This window comes from Oncorhynchus mykiss, chromosome 12 (genome assembly GCF_057628025.1).
Source record: "Oncorhynchus mykiss isolate SJ-2025 chromosome 12, ASM5762802v1, whole genome shotgun sequence".
Lineage (NCBI taxonomy): Eukaryota > Metazoa > Chordata > Actinopteri > Salmoniformes > Salmonidae > Oncorhynchus > Oncorhynchus mykiss.
Window position 1 is genome coordinate 78,561,974 of NC_143033.1, and position 17,747 is coordinate 78,579,720.

At 42.9% G+C, this 17,747-nt stretch overlaps 1 protein-coding gene across 4 annotated transcripts in view; it reads left to right on the forward strand.

Moving 5' to 3' along the window:
• The window catches only part of LOC110538386 (histone deacetylase 5), an 85,348-nt gene that overhangs the window by 25,139 nt on the left and 42,462 nt on the right, over positions 1-17,747 (forward strand). Inside the window, exon 1 of one of the 4 annotated variants that reach the window (XM_021625176.3) lies at positions 1,231-2,429. The exons of 2 other annotated variants lie outside the window; for them this stretch is intronic. In XM_021625176.3, the coding sequence (XP_021480851.3) occupies positions 2,279-2,429 (151 nt within the window). In that variant the 5' untranslated portion in view covers positions 1,231-2,278. Of the gene's footprint in view, positions 1-1,230; positions 2,430-17,747 lie in introns of those variants that run through there. One more of the 4 variants, XM_021625177.3, reaches the window with a different exon arrangement.

Genomic DNA, 17,747 nt, shown 5'->3' on the forward strand with positions numbered 1-17,747 from the left:
GAATGTTTACGCACCTTACTTCTGCCTACCACCGCTCAGTCAGATACTTGTATGCTCAGTCAGATTATATGCAACGCAGGACACGCTAGATAATATCTAGTAATCTCATCAACCATGTGTAGTTAACTAGTGATTATGATGGTTTTTTATAAGATAGGTTTAATGCTAGCTAGCAACTTACCTTGGCTTACTCCATTCGCGTAACTCCTTGTGGAGTGCAACGAGAGAGAGGCAGGTCGTTATTGCGCTGGACTAGTTAACTGTAAGGTTGCAAGATTGGATCCCCCGAGCTGACAAGGTGAAAATCTGTCATTCTGCCCCTGAACAAGGCAGTTAACCCAGTGTTCCTAGGCCGTCATGTCCAAGTTAAATAAAGGTGTGAACTTGAAATCGGCCCTTCCGATTAATCGGTCAACCTCTAATCGCTATAGTGAAGGAGCTTTAATACACACAGTTTGGCTACACATATTAATAGGGAGCATTTCAGTTGGCACAGATGGAAAGTCCTATCACATCTGCTGTGGTCCAATGGGGACTGGAGAAACCCCCTCTTTGATGGGTCCCCGGCCAAGTCCCTCATAACCATTTTGAGTTTAAAATGGCACTGTGACCATCTGAGAATAAAGTGGCTAACATAGCCAGCAATGGCTGACTTGGGATTCATGGTGCAATGTCATCCATTGTTTCACTCTCCAGTCTGAACACAGCAGGCCATTAACAGTTGTTTATTAGCCCAGCTGCTGCCCTTGATGGAGTCAGACAATATTATGTAAGGTATGTAGGGTATTTTATTCTGAATCATTTGGCAGTATTGTTTATATGTAGGTTACAATGTTTGCTTTGATTCTACACATTGATGGTACGATTTAAAAATGTTAAGTTGCAGCGAGCTGTTGACGCAGTTAGGCTCGATTTAATAAATAGATTTACCCCTAATGTGCAGAAGCATTTGGTTCTAGCAAAGCTTTTCCGATCATTTGCAGGATGTGAGTTTAACCGACTTTGTGTGTCTGCCTACATTAGCCATTTTGCTTGTCAGTCCTTGCACTTCAAGGTTCCAATGGTGGCACTGTATTTCCCCCCCCCCCCCCTCGGCACTGGGAACAGCGCTCGATTGGCTCAGTGCTTTTTGAATGAACAAGGTCCCCTCCTTTCCTCCTCTCCCTCCCTGCCTTCTCAAACACCCTCAGCTCTCGTCTCTATTTATAGCCCTAGCCCCGCCCCTCTGCCACTCGGCAGCTATTTCCAGCCGCCCTGAGCAGCCCAGTCTGTTTGTAAAATCAGTAGCGCTCCTCTTCTACCTCTGTGCTCCACAACACAGCAGGTGGGGGGGGGGCGTTGGGTAGAAGTTACCGGAAAAATAAACAAACAGGGGAAAAAAACAAAAGGAGATTTAGGCTAGGGGACAACCCCTTTTTGGAAAGACGCTGCAGATTTCAATTTGTCTACCACTGGTTGAGGTGATGGGTGGTTCTGACTGCTTTCTCCTCTGTGGCAGATGCAGAGTGCAGCAGCGCTGCATTTGTGAAGAGAACAAGGGGGAGGACACGCTGCAGTAGGAGGAGAGACTAGGAGGCTAACATTCAATGCCGTCAACAAAGTCTACCTCCCGAGCACAGTCTGCACAACCTCCTAGTGATCTATTTTCAGCTTTTCTCTCTCTCTCTCTCCCCCCTCTTCTATCTCGCTCCTCCTTCTCACTCTCCTCTCGCCATTCGCTGATCTCTCATGTGGCGCTCTCAGATCTTCGCCGACGCAGTGACAGCCAGACTCTTGAGCTGACGGTGTCCATGTCTACTCTGCTTTCCAAACAGACGACTGGGGCTTTTTGGACGAGATTCACACTGCCTTTTTTTGCCTGCTATTTATTTTCCCCAGATTGACAGTTTTTCATACGTGGTGTTTTGAGAAGTCTACGTAACTGAGGGCGGTGTGTATTTTAACTTTGCTCATCTGAATGGTTCAGTGCTGGTCTTCTCGCCTCTGGCCAAACTACTTGTTTTGTTTCTTCTGTAGCCTGTGCTTGGAACATCTCTCTGGTCACCTGGAGACACTACAGTTCTGTTTGAGCCATGGAACCTCAAGGATCTCTCTCCATCAGTAGTTTCATCTCTAGAAGAGGAATTCTGGAGTTTTCTTTAAAGATCTAAGAGGGATTTCGCAGTGTTCACCTTCTCATCTAGTCCAAGCTTTTCTCTCATTTTCTGCATCTGAAACTTGCCTGGATAGTGTTTATTTTGTTTACCCATATGTATTGGAAGGACACCCTTGCACTGGCATGCTTTTAAGGCCCACCGTGCCGGGGCTGTGCGCAATGTTGCAGACCATCTATGAGACCGAGTCCTGCTTCTCCTCAGACGCAGTGTCCAGCAGGGAGCAACCTCTGGAGCTGCTGCCCCTGTCCCAAGTGTCGGCCATGCCCAGTGCTGGTGAGTCATACATGGGGGGTTGAGGGCAGGGGAAGGGTGGGTGCATCTCTGAGCACCTGAGAGGATGTCATGTTTTTTAGGACTGTTGTGACTAGAGGTGTAGTGTTTTTGTCTGTTACCCCATGTTATTGTTGAAGCTGCTTTTGAGGGAAGGACTTTTAAAAGGAATGCATAGAAACTGACTACGGCCACTCAAGTTTTGGACTGTCTTCTACAGCTTCTATGTCCTAGTGTGCGCTGAGAGGACGGGGATGGATTTACTGCTCACCCGTGCTTAAATCAACAGAGCAGAACGGCTGTAGAGCAGCATGTGGGTGGTTCTCTTTCTCTTCCATATGCTCCCCTTGTTTACCCGACACCTGTTCAAATAAGTGGATGTGCGCATTTCCTTTGGTTTTCTAACCTTCATGAATTGTCCCATTGGCACTGACCTTGGTATGGTTAATTTGTGAAAATTATGACAGGATAGTGCTGACATTTTGATTTTGTAATGGTGATTTAATCATGTTTTAAAGAATCTGGGACAGGACCTTTTGGGGGGATTTTAGCTGGTTTTGTGTGTTCATTTAAAATGGTTCCTAGATGGATGGGTAGATGATAGGCTAGGCAAAAGCTGTTTCTTTAAATAAGGTGTTTCCTATCACAACAATGAGCATACATGTTCTATCATGTCAAGGACTATGCTCAAGTTAAACTACGCATCCAGATGTGCTCCCCACTTTACAGCTACAAAGTATTTCAGGATTTGACATTTAGTAGGTCAGCAATTTTGGGGGTACATTTTCAATTTTTAGTAATTTAGCTCACTGTATTCATCTTAAGATGACTAGGTTGGACAACCACATATCATACAGTACATTTTTCCTCAGAGTAGCTATCAGCAAAGTCAGCGCTAGTAAGGGGGGGGGGGGGAGTAGTGTGAGTTAGTTTACAAAAGGCACCAAGGATTTTCTGTTCCCAGACTGTCTTGACACCTTGTACTTTAACCCTGTGAAAAGTTTTAGTGACTTTAGTAGAATTTCCCTTGAACTGTGAGGTGCTATTGAGGGTGTTTTTGCTCAGGTTTGTTAACACCAGCCTGTTACAAAAACTAGACCCTGTGAATGGAGATCTTTGTTGTCCACAGATGCAGTAGACAAGGCCTTAACACTTAACATGTTTATAAAAAGCTCCACCACTAAGACCACAGGAAATAGAAGGAATGCCAGGTCCTTTGATCGGCTCAACCAGGATCATAAAGTGACGGGGACCTGACCTGCGGCAACAATGGTTACCCTCCACCGGAAGCTTCCTGGCTGCACCTGTTTTAGCACTGTTACCGTTGCTCAGTCCAGACAGGTTTTATGATGATCCAACCTCACACGATATCAGTGGTTTGGTCCATCTGATATTGGCTTTGCAAATGTTACTGTTTCTCCAGACACGCACTACCGTTCAAAAGTTTGGGGATCACTTAGAAATGTCCTTGTTTTTGAAGAAAAGCACAAAAGTCCATTAAAATAACATGAAATTGATCAGAAATGTAGTGTAGACATTGTTAATGTTGTAAATAACTATTGTAGCTGGAAACGGCTGATTTTTTTTATTTTATGGGATATCTACATAGGTGTACAGAGGCCCATTATCAGCAACCATCACTCCTGTGTTCCAGTAGAACAGTAGAACCATCACTCCTGTGTTCCTGTGTTGTGTTAGCTAATCCAAGTTTATCATTTTAAAAGGCTAATTGATAATTAGAAAACCCTTTTGCAATTGTTAGCACAGCTGAAAACTGTTCTGACAGTTTTATTGCTTCTTTAAATCAGTAATCTTTAGACTAGTTGAGTATCTGGAGCATCAGCATTTGTGGGTTTGGTTAGTCTCAAAATGGCCAGAAACAAAGAACTTTCTTCTGAAACGTGTCAGTCTATTCTTGTTCTGAGAAATGAAGGCTGTTCAATGTGAGAAATTGCCAAGAAATTGAAGATCTTGTACAACGCTGTGTACTACTCCCTTCACAGAACAGCGCAAACTGACTCTAACCAGAATAGAAAGAGGAGTGGGAGGCCCCGGTGCATAACTGAGCAAGAGGACAAGTGCATTAGTGTGTCTAGTTAGAGAAACAGGCACCAAACAAGTCCTCAACTGGGCTCCATAACTGGTGCTGACCATTCTAATCGGTTAGAGGTGAATCTATGCCCTTGCTCCTTCCATTATGCCATGACTTATTGAGACTCATCTGCCATTTACTCCATGATGTGAACTGTGGTTATATAAGTAGCAGACGTATGACTGTCTACCCTATACATTTTAATGGCTTTCCTTTGTTTCTGTGCCTGGTGTATTTGTTAGCGTGTATAAGTTGCATGCAGTAAGTTGTTGTGTCACTGGAGAAAGTGTCATCAGGTGGCGTGTGTGTGTGTTGGTTTAACTATCACTGTGGACAACAGATGTCTCTTCTAGTTTACAGGGAAGGCTTTGTGTGCGACTGACACACAACCAGTGCAGTTGACTCTTCCTGCATATGGAAATATTTGTTTTTTGTCTTTTTCTTCCAAATCTCGTGATCACGATCTTCTAGCTGCAACTCCCTTAACGGGCTCGGGAGAGGCGAAGGTCGAGTCTTGCGTCCTCCAAAACATGACCCGCCAAGCCGCGCTTCTTAACACCTGCTTGCTTAACACGGAAGCCAGCTTGCAAGCACCCCCGGCCCGCTACAAGGAGTCGCTTGAACTAGAGGAGTCAAGTTAATCCCGCCTGGCCAAACTGTCCCCAAACCTGGACGACGCTGGGCCAATTATGCGCCGCCCTACGGGACTCCCGGTCACGGCCGGTTGTGACACAGCCTGGGAACCAACCCCAGGCTGTATTGACGACACAACTCTGCGATGCAGTGCTTAAGACCGCTGCGCCACTTGGGAGGCCTGGCAATATTTTGTATTAATCAAACCTTGATTTAGATAATGGAAAAGCAGCACTTACTGCTGCAGATCAGAGGGAATCATTTGGGATTAGATGGATTACAGATTTGCAACTGAATGGGTGACTGAATGAATTTGCAGCAACCAGATACCTGACCCTGTCAAACCTGCCATTCTGTTTCAGACAAATCACACTGACATTCTTCAAAGAAAAAAATCAATGATGAGTGAACTCCTTAGTCGGGTGGCAATTACAGCTAGGTGATAGGTGAGCTAAATAAACTAGATTGATTTGTCACTGGCTTGGTCTCCTGAAAATCCTCCTGTATTTATATTACTCACGGAGTTGTCGACATGTTTATGCACACAAACTAGGCTACATGTCCTGTATTTTAAGAATCAACATCAGACATTTCATTGTTAGAAGTAAATTTAAGAGATGTTCAGACTTATTCAATGTTTACTGTATTTCAAGTGATTTTAACAGTAAATGGCACATTCTTCAGCACAATAACTCTTCAAATTGTATTTGTCACGTGCTGAATGCTGTGAAATGCTTGCTTAAATACAAGCCCTTAGCCAACAATGCCGTTCAAGAAAGTGTTCAAATATTTACTGAATAAATAAAAAATCTAAAATTACAACAATAACGAGGCTATATACAGGGGGTATCGGTACTCAGTCAATGTGCAGGGGTACAGGTTAGTCGAGGTAATTTGTACATGTAGATAATATGCAGCGAGTAGCAGCAGTGTAAAAACGAAGGGGGGGGGGGGTTCAATGTAAATAGTCCGGGTGGCCATTTTGATGACTTGTTCAGCAGTCTTATGGCTTGGGGGTTGAAGCTGTTAAGGAGCCTTTTGGACCTAGACTTGGTGCTCCAGTACCACTTTTTGTGCGGTAGCAGAGAGAACAGTCTGACTTGCCTAGTATAGTTTTTTTTTTTGTAATAATGACAATTACAACAATACTGAATGAACACTTATTTTAACTTAATATAATACATCAATAAAATCAATTTGGCCTGAAACATGTTCAATTTGGTTTAAATAATGCATAAACAAAAGTGTTGGTGAAGAAAGTAAAAGTGCAGTATGTGCTATGTAAGAAAGCTAACGTTTCAGTTCCTTGTTCAGAACATGAGAACATGAAAGCTGGTTTCTTTTAACATGAGTCTTCAATATTCCCAGGTAAAAAGTTTTAGGTTGTAGTTATTATAGGAATTATAGGACTTTCTCTCTCTACCATTTTGTATTTCATTAACCTTTGACTAGTAGATGTTCTTATAGGCACTTTAGTATTGCCAGTGTAACAGTATAGCTTCCGTCCCTCTCCTCGCTCCTCCCTGGGCTTGAACCAGGAACACTACGACAACAGCCACCCTCGAAGCAGCGTTATCCATGCAGAGCAAGGGGAACAACTACTTGAGGGCTCAGAGCGAGTGACGTTTGAAACGCTATTAGCGCGCACTAACTAGCTAGCCATTTCACTTCGGTTATACCAGCCTCATCTCGGGAGTTGATAGGCTTGAAGTCATAAACAGCACAATGCTTGACGCACAACGAAGAGCTGCTGGCAAAACGCACGAAAGTGCTGTTTGAATGAATGTTTACGTGCCTGCTTCTGTCTACCATCAGATACTTAGTTGCTTGTATGCTCAGTCAGATTATACGCAACGCAGGACACGCTAGATAATATCTAGTAATCTCATCAACCATGTGTAGTTAACTAGTGATTATGATTGATTGTTTTTTATAAGATTAGTTTAATGCTAGCTAGCAACTTACCTTGGCTTACTGCATTCGTGTAACAGGCAGTCTCCTTGTGGAGTGCAACGAGAGAGGCAGGTCGTTATTGCATTGGACTAGTTAACTGTAAGGTTGCAAGAATGGATCCCCAGAGCTGACAAGGTGAAAATCTGTCGTTCTGCCCCTGAACGAGGCAGTTAACCCACTGTTCCTAGGCCGTCGTTGAAAATAAGGATGTGTTCTTAATTGACTTGCCTAGTTAAATAAAGTTGTGTGTGTGTATAAAAAATATTTAAAAAATCGGTGCCCAAAAATACAGATTTTCGATTGTTATGAAAACTTGAAATCGGCCATTCCGATTAATCGGTCGACCTCTAGTTTGGACCATGATCGTTCATTGGTGATGTGGACACCAAGGAACTTAACTCTCGACCCGCTCCTCGACAGCCCTGTTAATGTGGGCCTGTTTGGTCCTCCTTTTCCTGTAGTCCACGATCAGCTCCTTCATCTTGCTAGACTTAGTGGCTAGACTTGGGAGCAGCATACACTTGGATATCTGATGTAGCTGGATATTGGCTTGGATATATCATCATTAGGCTATATTGTAACACCATGTGAAATCACTGGTATGCAAACATGAATCTTTCTCCCTCCTGGTCATTTCACTTGAACATGACATTCAGTGATCAGCCTGTGACTTCATTATGTTATTGCCCTCTTCCTGCAGCTGGCTTTCACCACCCTCCACTTTGCCTTGTACATCTGTACAGTGGTCAGATGTCTATGCTCACTGGATGAGGTAGAACATTTGATTTGTTCCAGTTTCTTTGAATGATGCTGCGGTGATGTCAACAATGGATTGATGTGGCTTATATGGGGCCTAGAACAAGGTTGCTAGGACACAACACACTTTCACAGTCATGCCTTTTAACCAATTGGTTTAGTGGTACAAGGTGCTTTGTCACAGTTATGCTTCAGTCACTAGTCACTACCTTGTTCACTGCCCTGGTGAACTGTGTCGTGACTGTTGCAGTCCAGCTATACAGATAGTCCTTTTAAAGCCCTGCATGTTCTTAGGCTCTGGGCCAGTTGCTACATCAAAACGGTTTTGGAATTTGCAGATGTTTTTCTTAGAGCGGGGGTATATGCTAGTGCGAGGCTACGCACTGCAGCCAGCTGCTGGGGGCTGCCCACAACCCTCACTGCAACAGGGACCTATAATTATGAAGAGTCAAGTGCAGACGTATGCGTCGGAACTGTGATCCAACCAGGAATCACTAGGGCCTTTCATGTGGCCCAGATCCTTATTGAGATGGAATGTTTGATAGTCCCGTTTACACCGACAACCCCTTTCTGAAACAACCCATGATCCCACCATTAGCCCTCATTCTTCCACACTATGCAGGCAAGGTACTAGGCTTGGTTGGTATTTTGAATAGGAGCTAATTTAGTAGGCCTAATCTTTTTAGAAATTCTTGATTTTTAGTTTCAATTTGCCATGCTCAAATTAGGTGTGCCTTGTGATAGGCCTAATTAAGGGGTTGTCTTTAAAAAAGCCTCTTGTCGTTTAGTCATACTCTGCTTGATTTGTTGTTCTGACGGATCCAAAATGGCTTAGCCCATTCAAACTGCATTGTGAATCATATGGGGCCTTGGGTAACAGTTTTTATGTTGAATGTTCTGTGTACATTTTCAGTTTCAAGATGGATGTGAGGGGTAAAAATGTATGGAGGGACTGACTGCAGAGCAGGCCTGCGGTCTTCTAGCTGTCCTGTACAGGAGTCTGTTATAGTCTACTCCCCACAAGTAGAGGCCCTTTGCTACCCACCAACAATGATGTGTGGGAGAACATTCACAGTATTATCTGAGTACTAAGTTTGTTTCCTAGAGGCTGCTAAATTAAGACACATTTAAATATAGCATTGCCCCCCCCCCCCCCCCCCCACATACACCACCAGGGCTTGTCAACCCGCAGCACTCTCCCCCCTCTTATGTTCCAGTGCTATAATGAACGCCCAGGCATGTCACGCCTGTTTACCAGCCCGGTGCTGTGCTCCCACCCATATCTGGGATGGTGGAGTTGGGTGTGTGTACTTGCGTGGTGTGTTCCCAGACAATCATCTCTTACCTTACCTACATTGCTACCTGCCCTGCACTCCATTATCAACGGGGCGTGTCACAGATACTGTCCTGGAGTTGTCTTCACCTCAGCTGGCTGTCATGAAGCATTACCTACTGACCAACATTCTCTGACAACCTTGGCTCTAGACATGCTATGTTGTTGAGCTGACTATGGTATAATTAGACATCACGTAATAATAAAAAAAGGCTTGTGTAACTTATTCCACCTGTCTTGGTCAAATAGAGGTCATATCTTCTGAATCCTTTCTCTTAATCAACTCTTATCTAAAATAATTTCAGATTGTTAGATTGCTGGGCCTGTAACCGATCAGAAATCCTTATACATCAATAATAGGAATGTAGAAACATTTTATCCCATACTAATGCTAAAAATATCACAATGGGAGTCGACGACTCTTACCTGATATTGTTAGTGGTAGTAATTAGAGTGTAGTCCTATTATGGCAGGAGAGGGTATATTTAGAGGCAGGATATTTTTGCAGAAAGCAGTCTGAGTGTGTGCACACAACCGTTAAAAAGTTTGGGGTCACATACATGAAATGAGTTGCAAAATGAATAGGAAATATAGTCAAGACGTTGACAAGGTTATAAATAATTGTGACCTTCGAGCTTTGCTTTTGTCAAATAATCCTCTAGTTGCAGCAATTATAGCCTTGCAGACCTTTGGCATTCTAGTTGTCAATTTGTTGAGGTAATCTGAAGAGATTTCACCCCATGCTTCCTGAAGCACCTCCCACAAATTGGATTGGCTTGATGGGCACTTCTTACGTACCTGCTCCCACAGTTCAATAGGGTTGAGATCCGGTGACTGTGCTGGCCCCTCCATTATAGACAGAATACCAGCTGACTGCTTCTTCCCTAAATAGTTCAGAGCTGTGCTTTGGGTCATTGTCCTGCTGTAGGAGGAAATTGGCTCCAATTAAGCACTGTCCACAGGGTACGGCATGGCGTTGCAAAATGGAGTGACAGCCTTCCTCCTTCAAGATTCCTTTTACCCTGGACAAATCTCCCACTTTACCACCACCAAAGGACCCCCAGACCATCACATTGCCTCCAGCACGCTTGATAGATGGCGTCAAGCACTCCTCAGCATCTTTTCATTTTTTTCTGCATCTCACAAATGTTTGTGATCTGAACACCTCAAACTTAGATTTGTCTGTCCAGTGTCTGTTCTTTTGCCCATCTTAATCTTTTTATGTGCCAGTCTGAGAGATGGCTTCTTTAAAAAAAAAAATTAAACGGGTACTATTTTAATGAAGCTGCCAGTTGAGGACTTGTGAGGCATCGGTTTCTCAAACTAGACACACTAATGTACTTGTCCTCTTGCTCAGTTGTGCATCGGGGCCTCCCTCTCTTTTTTTTTTATTCTGGTTAGGGCCAGTTTGTGCTGTTCTGTGAAGGGAGTAGTACACAGCATTGTACGAGACCTTCAGTTTCTTGGCAATTTCTTGCAAGGAATAGCCTTCATTTCTCAGAACAAGAATAGACTGATGCGTTTCAGAAGAAAGTTCTTTGTTTCTGGCCATTTTGAGCCTGTAATCGAACCCGCAAATGCTGATGCTCCAGATACTCAACTAGTCTAAAGAAGGCCAGTATTATTGCTTCTTTTAATCAGCACCACAGTTTTTTTTAAAAATGTTTTTTATAGCTGTGCTAACATAATTGCAAAAGTGTTTTCTAATGATCAATTAGCCTTTTTAAAATAATGATAAACTTGGATCACACAATGTGTCATTGGAACACAGGAGTGATGGTTGCTGATAATGGGCCTTTGTACGCCTATGTAGATATTCCATTAAAAATCAGCCGTTTCCAACTACAACAGTCATTTACAACATTAATGTCTACACTGTATTTCTGATCAATTTGATGTTATTTTAATGGACAAAGTATAATTTTTTCTTTCAAAAACAAGGACCGTTCTAAGTGACCCTAAACTTTTGAATGAGTGTGTTTGTGAGCGGTCAGGTGATATTGTATAGACTTCTATGAAGCCCTAGGTTCCCCAGAGTTGTGTGTGTGTGTGTGTGTGTGTGTGTGTGCATAAGCCTAAGATATTTTGGTTTCCAGACCAAATCTGGGTACAACTATTGATGCTCCCCTCCTAGCATTCAAAAGCCCCAGACGGGCCCGATACAATAATGTGCAGCTTTGCCCGACACACCCGGGACGGGGATGCAGGACTACCTCAATAGGAAGTGTCCCATTGGTGGCGTGGAGGGGCTGTGGGTGGGGGGTGGCGCACTGATGCATTCATCCTGGCTGACACCAGAGACGCCCTGGCGGACCTGCTGTCCCCAGACTCTCCTTACCCACACAGTCCTCTGCCGCGGGCCAGGGAACTCCAGTTGGTACTCGATCTGCTCTCCAAATATTGATTCATGCATTTGTGCTGAAACTGTCACTGAGCGGAGCTCCCTCTGGGAGGGACCAGAGTCCTCTCAGCACGTTTTGCCTCCTGCATGTGATCCCAAGGACTGTCTTTTAATATCTGTTTGAAGGGCAACTGTTATAAAATGTATATCCAACAGAAAGAGAATGTTAGGGTGTGTTGATGTCTGCATGTGTTATTGTGGTGTTGGACAAATTATCTTGGGCATTCAAGGTTAGTGGTTCGCAGCAATTGACTACATTACAAATCACTGTGGTGACGCTTCAAACCCAAATAGTATGGCATTGTATCGGTACGTTCCATGGGCACCCCAGATGCCAAGGAGGTCAAAATGCTTTGCTGTTGAATCCAGCAGGAGGTGGCACACAATTCAACCAATCTTGGTTCTTGTCTCCAGTACACTGGTATCACGTGTTTCTGTGTGTGAACATGTAACTTGATCCTGCTGCAGACTACACTGTTGTGGCTGAGAAGCAGCGAGGCCACAGGGGTTCTATTTTAGCTCCGAGAAAGTCAGACTTCATCAAAGGCTGGTGCTATTTATATCGCTGACAAATAAAGTTGTGTGAATCCTGAAGGGGCCCATGATCACTGCTTTGAGCCCAGGGGGATTTGTGAGGGGGATGGTGCCCTTTTTTGAGCAGATAGGCAGCTGAAGGACTTTCTCTGGACTAGGCCACAATACACACACATTAATATCAAGAGGCCTTTACTGGCTGTCTTGGTTATGCCCAAGATAATTTGTTTCTAAGGTTGAGGTCTATGATTTATGATTTAGGAATGTTTCAATACAAATGTTTTCCTTGGAAGCTTCCAGGGCTCCCTTAAGAGAGTATGACACTAGATTTTGAGCTTCAAAACAAAACAAAAAACTCCCTTATGTTTCAGTGGCACACTTTGTAAAATGTGCAACTGCTAATACGCAGCTGCAGCTTCTCAGAGGGATCATATTATTACTAAATAATCACGTGCGTCACTATAATATGCTGGTCTGTTTTTTTTGGGGGTGGGGGTGTATGTATGATCTATTTCAACTGGGATATGTTCAAACCGAGCCAAACCCTCCCCTACCGCTAAAAAGGGGTATGAAATGAATTCCGCACCACACATAGAAGTTTACCCAGAAAACAACATTCCTCTCATGCAAGCGTTTGACGTCAATGCCGGAACATTTATAGAACATGTAAACAGTGGCAGACTCAGGTCAGTGCTTAGCGATGACTTTTCATCGTCTCAATGTTTATGCTTTACATAATTTCCCCCTCCTCTTTTCAAAAGGAAGGCTATCCCATGTGAGTAACAGAAATCAACCCTTCAGGGATTGTATCCACCACATTGTGCACCACAGTGTGTTTGTGTAGGCTGCTTCATTTGAAAGGGACAGTGTTTGGAGTGTGCTGGAGTAGGGTGCCTTATGTCCAGGGATCAACATTCTTTATGGTTCAGGTAAAACGGGAGACAACAGTTTGCTGTTGGAAAACTCAGAATGCTCCCAGAATTTTCCTTTTAAAATTCTTTAGTCCGGGTGAAGGCCTGAATTTCATCTAGCCATGTCCCCATCGCATGACTCTATCTGGGCAGCAGCAATCTGTAACCCGCTCCAGGCCCATTATGTTCTAACATCCATCCATACATTGCTACATGGCGATCACCAGTTGCATACCAAAGGGAGAATCAAAGGAACAGGCAAGCTACTGGGTAAATGTTAGCTTACATGCAAGCCATAGCAATAAGTTATAGACCGTCTCTCTGCCCCAAGTGTCTTTTTTGGGCTTCCTCAGAAGAAACTACTAGTTTCTTGTTTTCCCAGAGCAAGGAGCTACCCCTGCAGAAGGCCTGCCAAGGCTTTGGGGGTTCCTGAGGCACATAAATCACACAGGCTATTTACAACCTCCTCTCCTATTAGCATCAGGATGAGGCTCCGACCGCTATAAGACTGTTCCAAAGGACGTAAATATAGGCTATCACCCTGCCTGTGCTCTCCCTTGTCTTTCCCACTTTTTTAAAATCTGGGCACCATTTTTGGCCAAACTGATCAAGCCAGCTTCCGTTTCTCCCCTCTCTCTCTTCGCCATGTGTGGCTAACAAGGAAAGGACGCAGAGCAGATTTGACAGGGCAGCCTACCTCATGTTGCTATGTGCTATTTCTGGAAAGCAATATTCATGCTTTTTTTCCCTTTTTTGTGTCTTGCTTTACTCCCTCTTTTTTCTATTGTCTTTCCAAAGTGTAGCTGGTGTAGCCTTGCTAAAGAAAATAACCATGACGTAAGCTGCACCCTCTGCAAAACAGACTTAAAAAAAGAGACGGGAAAGAAAGCTTGTAACAACTCGAATAATAAATGGCTGCACTTCAGACTGTACGTTCCTAGCTGAGTGGAATGATCGATCAGTCGTCATGAGGAGGTGGCACATATGCTTGACTATTAACACAGCCGTGCGTTTGACTCATTGACAGAAAGGACACAAGTGATTTGAATATCGTGTTTAGCTATAGTTATCCTAATAAAACTCTTAAGACCTGTACTTTTTGGAGTGTGTACAAAGTTTGACCATTTTGTCAAACAAGCAGATTGTACTTTTATTCCAACACACTGTGGGCCTAGTCATTGTCACCCCCGTTTTTGTTTTTATGGTGCGATAAGCTTCGCCCATATTTCAGTGCTGTCTGAGAGCCCAATGAATGCACAGTTTGCAGTCCGCAGGGCGAGCGTGGTGTGATTTTATTAATGGGTGTCCTTCAGGTCCCTCCCAGGGCCTCCCACCTCGCTAGTGCCACTCCGCTGGCCACCTTGAGTCCTGGCTTACAATAGACTTAATTTCTATTTGTTCAGGTTCACCATCAGCAATAGATTTGTTTTATCAGTGTATATGGTCTTTTAATTATTATTATTTTTTTTTTTTAAAGATCTACAGGATAAAGTTGATCATTTCATAACGAGGAATCACTTGCGAGGCGCACTGCATGGCCTAAGCAGGAGGCGAAAAGAAGCTTACTGAACTTCCAAATGGTCAAAACCATTTTGATTTTGAGATATGGGGTGAAATCCAAAATTGTGCTATATTCATTGGGTATGTCATAGCTAAATTATAAATATTGATACATTACTAGCTCAAACACTTAATCTGCAAAAATTGACGACAAGTTAATTAGTGACTGACTGTGATTTCAGAACCAAAGTGGGGGGGACATAAAATATGGAAGTGGTAGATGCCGAGTCTCCCTTATGGCTCAGATCAGGTGCCTACATGTGATTTTTTTTTATATTTACCCTTTATTTAACTAGGCAAGTTGGTTAAGAACAAATTCTTATTTACAATGACGGCCTACCCCGGACGCCGCCCTATGGGACTCCCAATCATGGCCGGATGTGATACAGCCTGGATTAGAACCAGGGACATGCAGTGCCTTAAACTGCTGCGCCACTCGGGAGCCCATACCGTGCCTTCCGAAAGTATTCACACCCCTTGACTTCTTCCACATTTTGTGTTAGAGCCTGAATTAAAAAATGTATTAAATTTAGATAATTTTTTCACTGGCCTACACACAATACCCCATAATGTCAGTGGAATTATGTTTTTCAAAAATGTTACTAATTAAATGAAAAGCTGAAAAATCTTGTGTCAAGAAGTATTCAACCCCTTTGTTATGGCAAGCCAAAATAAGTTCAGGAGTAAACATTTGCTGAACAAATCACATTAAATTACATGGACTCAATCTGTGTGCAATAATAATGTTTAACATGATTTTTCAATGAATACCTCATCTATGTACCCCACACATACAGTTGTCTGTAAGGTCCCTCAGTCGAGCAGTGAATTTCATACATGGATTAATTCACAAAGACCAGGGAGGTTTTCCAATGCCTCGCGAACAAGGACATGTTATGGTAGATGGGTAAAAAAAAACATACATTGAATATCCCTTTGAGCATGGTGACATTATTAATTACACTTTGGTGTATCAATACACCAGTCACTACAGAGATACAGGCGTTCTTCCTAACTCAGTTGCCGGCGAGGAAGGAAACCGCTCAGGGATTTCACCATGAGGTAAATGGTGACTTTTTAAAACAGTTCTAGAGTTTTTAATGGCTGTAATAGGAGGAAACGGGGAATGGATCAACATTGTAGTTACGCCACAATACTAACGTATAGTTGACGGAGAGAAAAGGAAACACGTACAGAATAAAAATATTCCAAAACATGCATCCTGTTTGCAACAAGGCACTAAACTAACACTGTAAAAAATGTGGCAAAGCAATTAACATTTTGTCCAGAATACAAAGTGTTATGCTTGGGGCAAAATCCAATACTACACATTACTGAGTACCACTCGCCATATTTCCAAGCATAGTGGTGGCGGCATCATGTTATGGGTATGCTTGTAATCGTTAAGGACTGGGTAGTTCAGGATAAATTAGGAATGGAGCTAAGCAGAATCCTAGAGGGAAAACCTGCTTTCCACCAGACACTGGGAGATGAATTCACCTTTCAGCAGGACAACCTAAAACACAAGGCCAAATCTAAACTGTTGTTGCTTACCAAGAAGACGGTGAGTGGCCAGGTTACAGTTTTGACTTAAATCTGCTTGAAAATGGATCATAATTATGACATTGTGCAATGTAACAGCAATATTTAGACTTAGGGTTGTCACCCGTTCGATAAAATACGGAACGGTTCCGTATTTCACTGAAAGAATAAACGTTTTGTTTTCGAAATGATAGTTTCTGGATTTGACCATATTAATGACCTAAGGCTCACATTTCTGTATGTTTATTATAATTAAGTCTGATTTGATAGAGCAGTCTGACTGAGCGGTGGTAGGCAGCAGCAGGCACATAAACATTCATTCAAACCACGCTTTCTTCCGTTTGCAGCTTTTCGCAATGCTTGAAGCACAGCGCTTTTTATGACTTCAAGCCTATCAACTCCCGAGATTAGGCTGGCAAGGCTATAGTGCCTCTAAGAACATACAATAGTCAAAGGTATATGAAATACAAATGGTATAGAGAGAAATAATCCTATAATAACTACAACCCAAAACTTCTTAACTGGGAATATTGAAGACTCTGTTAAAAGGAACCACCAGCTTTCATATGTTCTCATGTTCTGAGCAAGGAACTGAAATGTTAGCTTTTTTACATGACACATATTGCACTTTTACTTTCTTCTCCAACACTGTTTTTGCATTATTTAAACCAAATTGAACATGTTTCATTATTTATTTGAGACTAAATTGATTTAATGTATTATATTAAGTTAAAATAAGTGTTCGTTGTTCATTCAGTATTGTTGTAATTGTCATTATTACAAATATATTAAATTGTCAGTTTTAATCAGTATCAGCATTGAAAAATCATAATCGGTCGACCTAGCGTTACTGGTGCAGACTTGGGGACCGACGAACTCCAAGCGCCTATTCCACAAACTAGCTAGGTTCCTTCGGCAGGGCATGCAAACCATAGATTTTTGGCTGTGGAGGCATGGTCTAGTCGTATAGGGCACGTGATCATTGGAACGTGTTGGGGGTGATGAAACAATGGAGCCACATTTCAATGAAGGGAAGAGAATTGGGCGGCGGGCATTTTGCATTTGGAGCTTGGCAAAAGTGGGCATGATCTGTTGACAATTGTAATTCAAACCCAACCCTCATTTACTCGTTGTGACGCACTGAGATTCCAAACAAGACAGATTTTATGACCAAATTATCCGATTTACACTTTGTAGTCAATTTTGACACTGGAATAAATGTTTCTGACTCTGTTTTCAAAGGGATTAGTTGATTTAAAAAAATAAAATAATAATAATTATTTTTTCATTTTTTTAGGGGCAGTCGCTCTTTAATGTGTTTTTCCACGTATACAGATATAGTTAGATCAAAGCCTGTACTCTGCAAGGGAACGCCATATTCCCTTTGTAGCTGCCTCTGCAGCATCCAAGACGAAGATGGCAGGGATGAGCTGGAAGCTAGAGCGAGCAGCAATCAAAAATGTGGAAAAACCCAAAATAGAAGCTTGCGCTTTTAAAAGCGCAGTGTGCTACCCCTTCTTTCCCCCCCCCCCCCCCCCCCCCGTGCATTATTAATCCAGGGTTATTTATAACAGACATTTTTCGCAGGCAGACTTTGTTCTGTCAC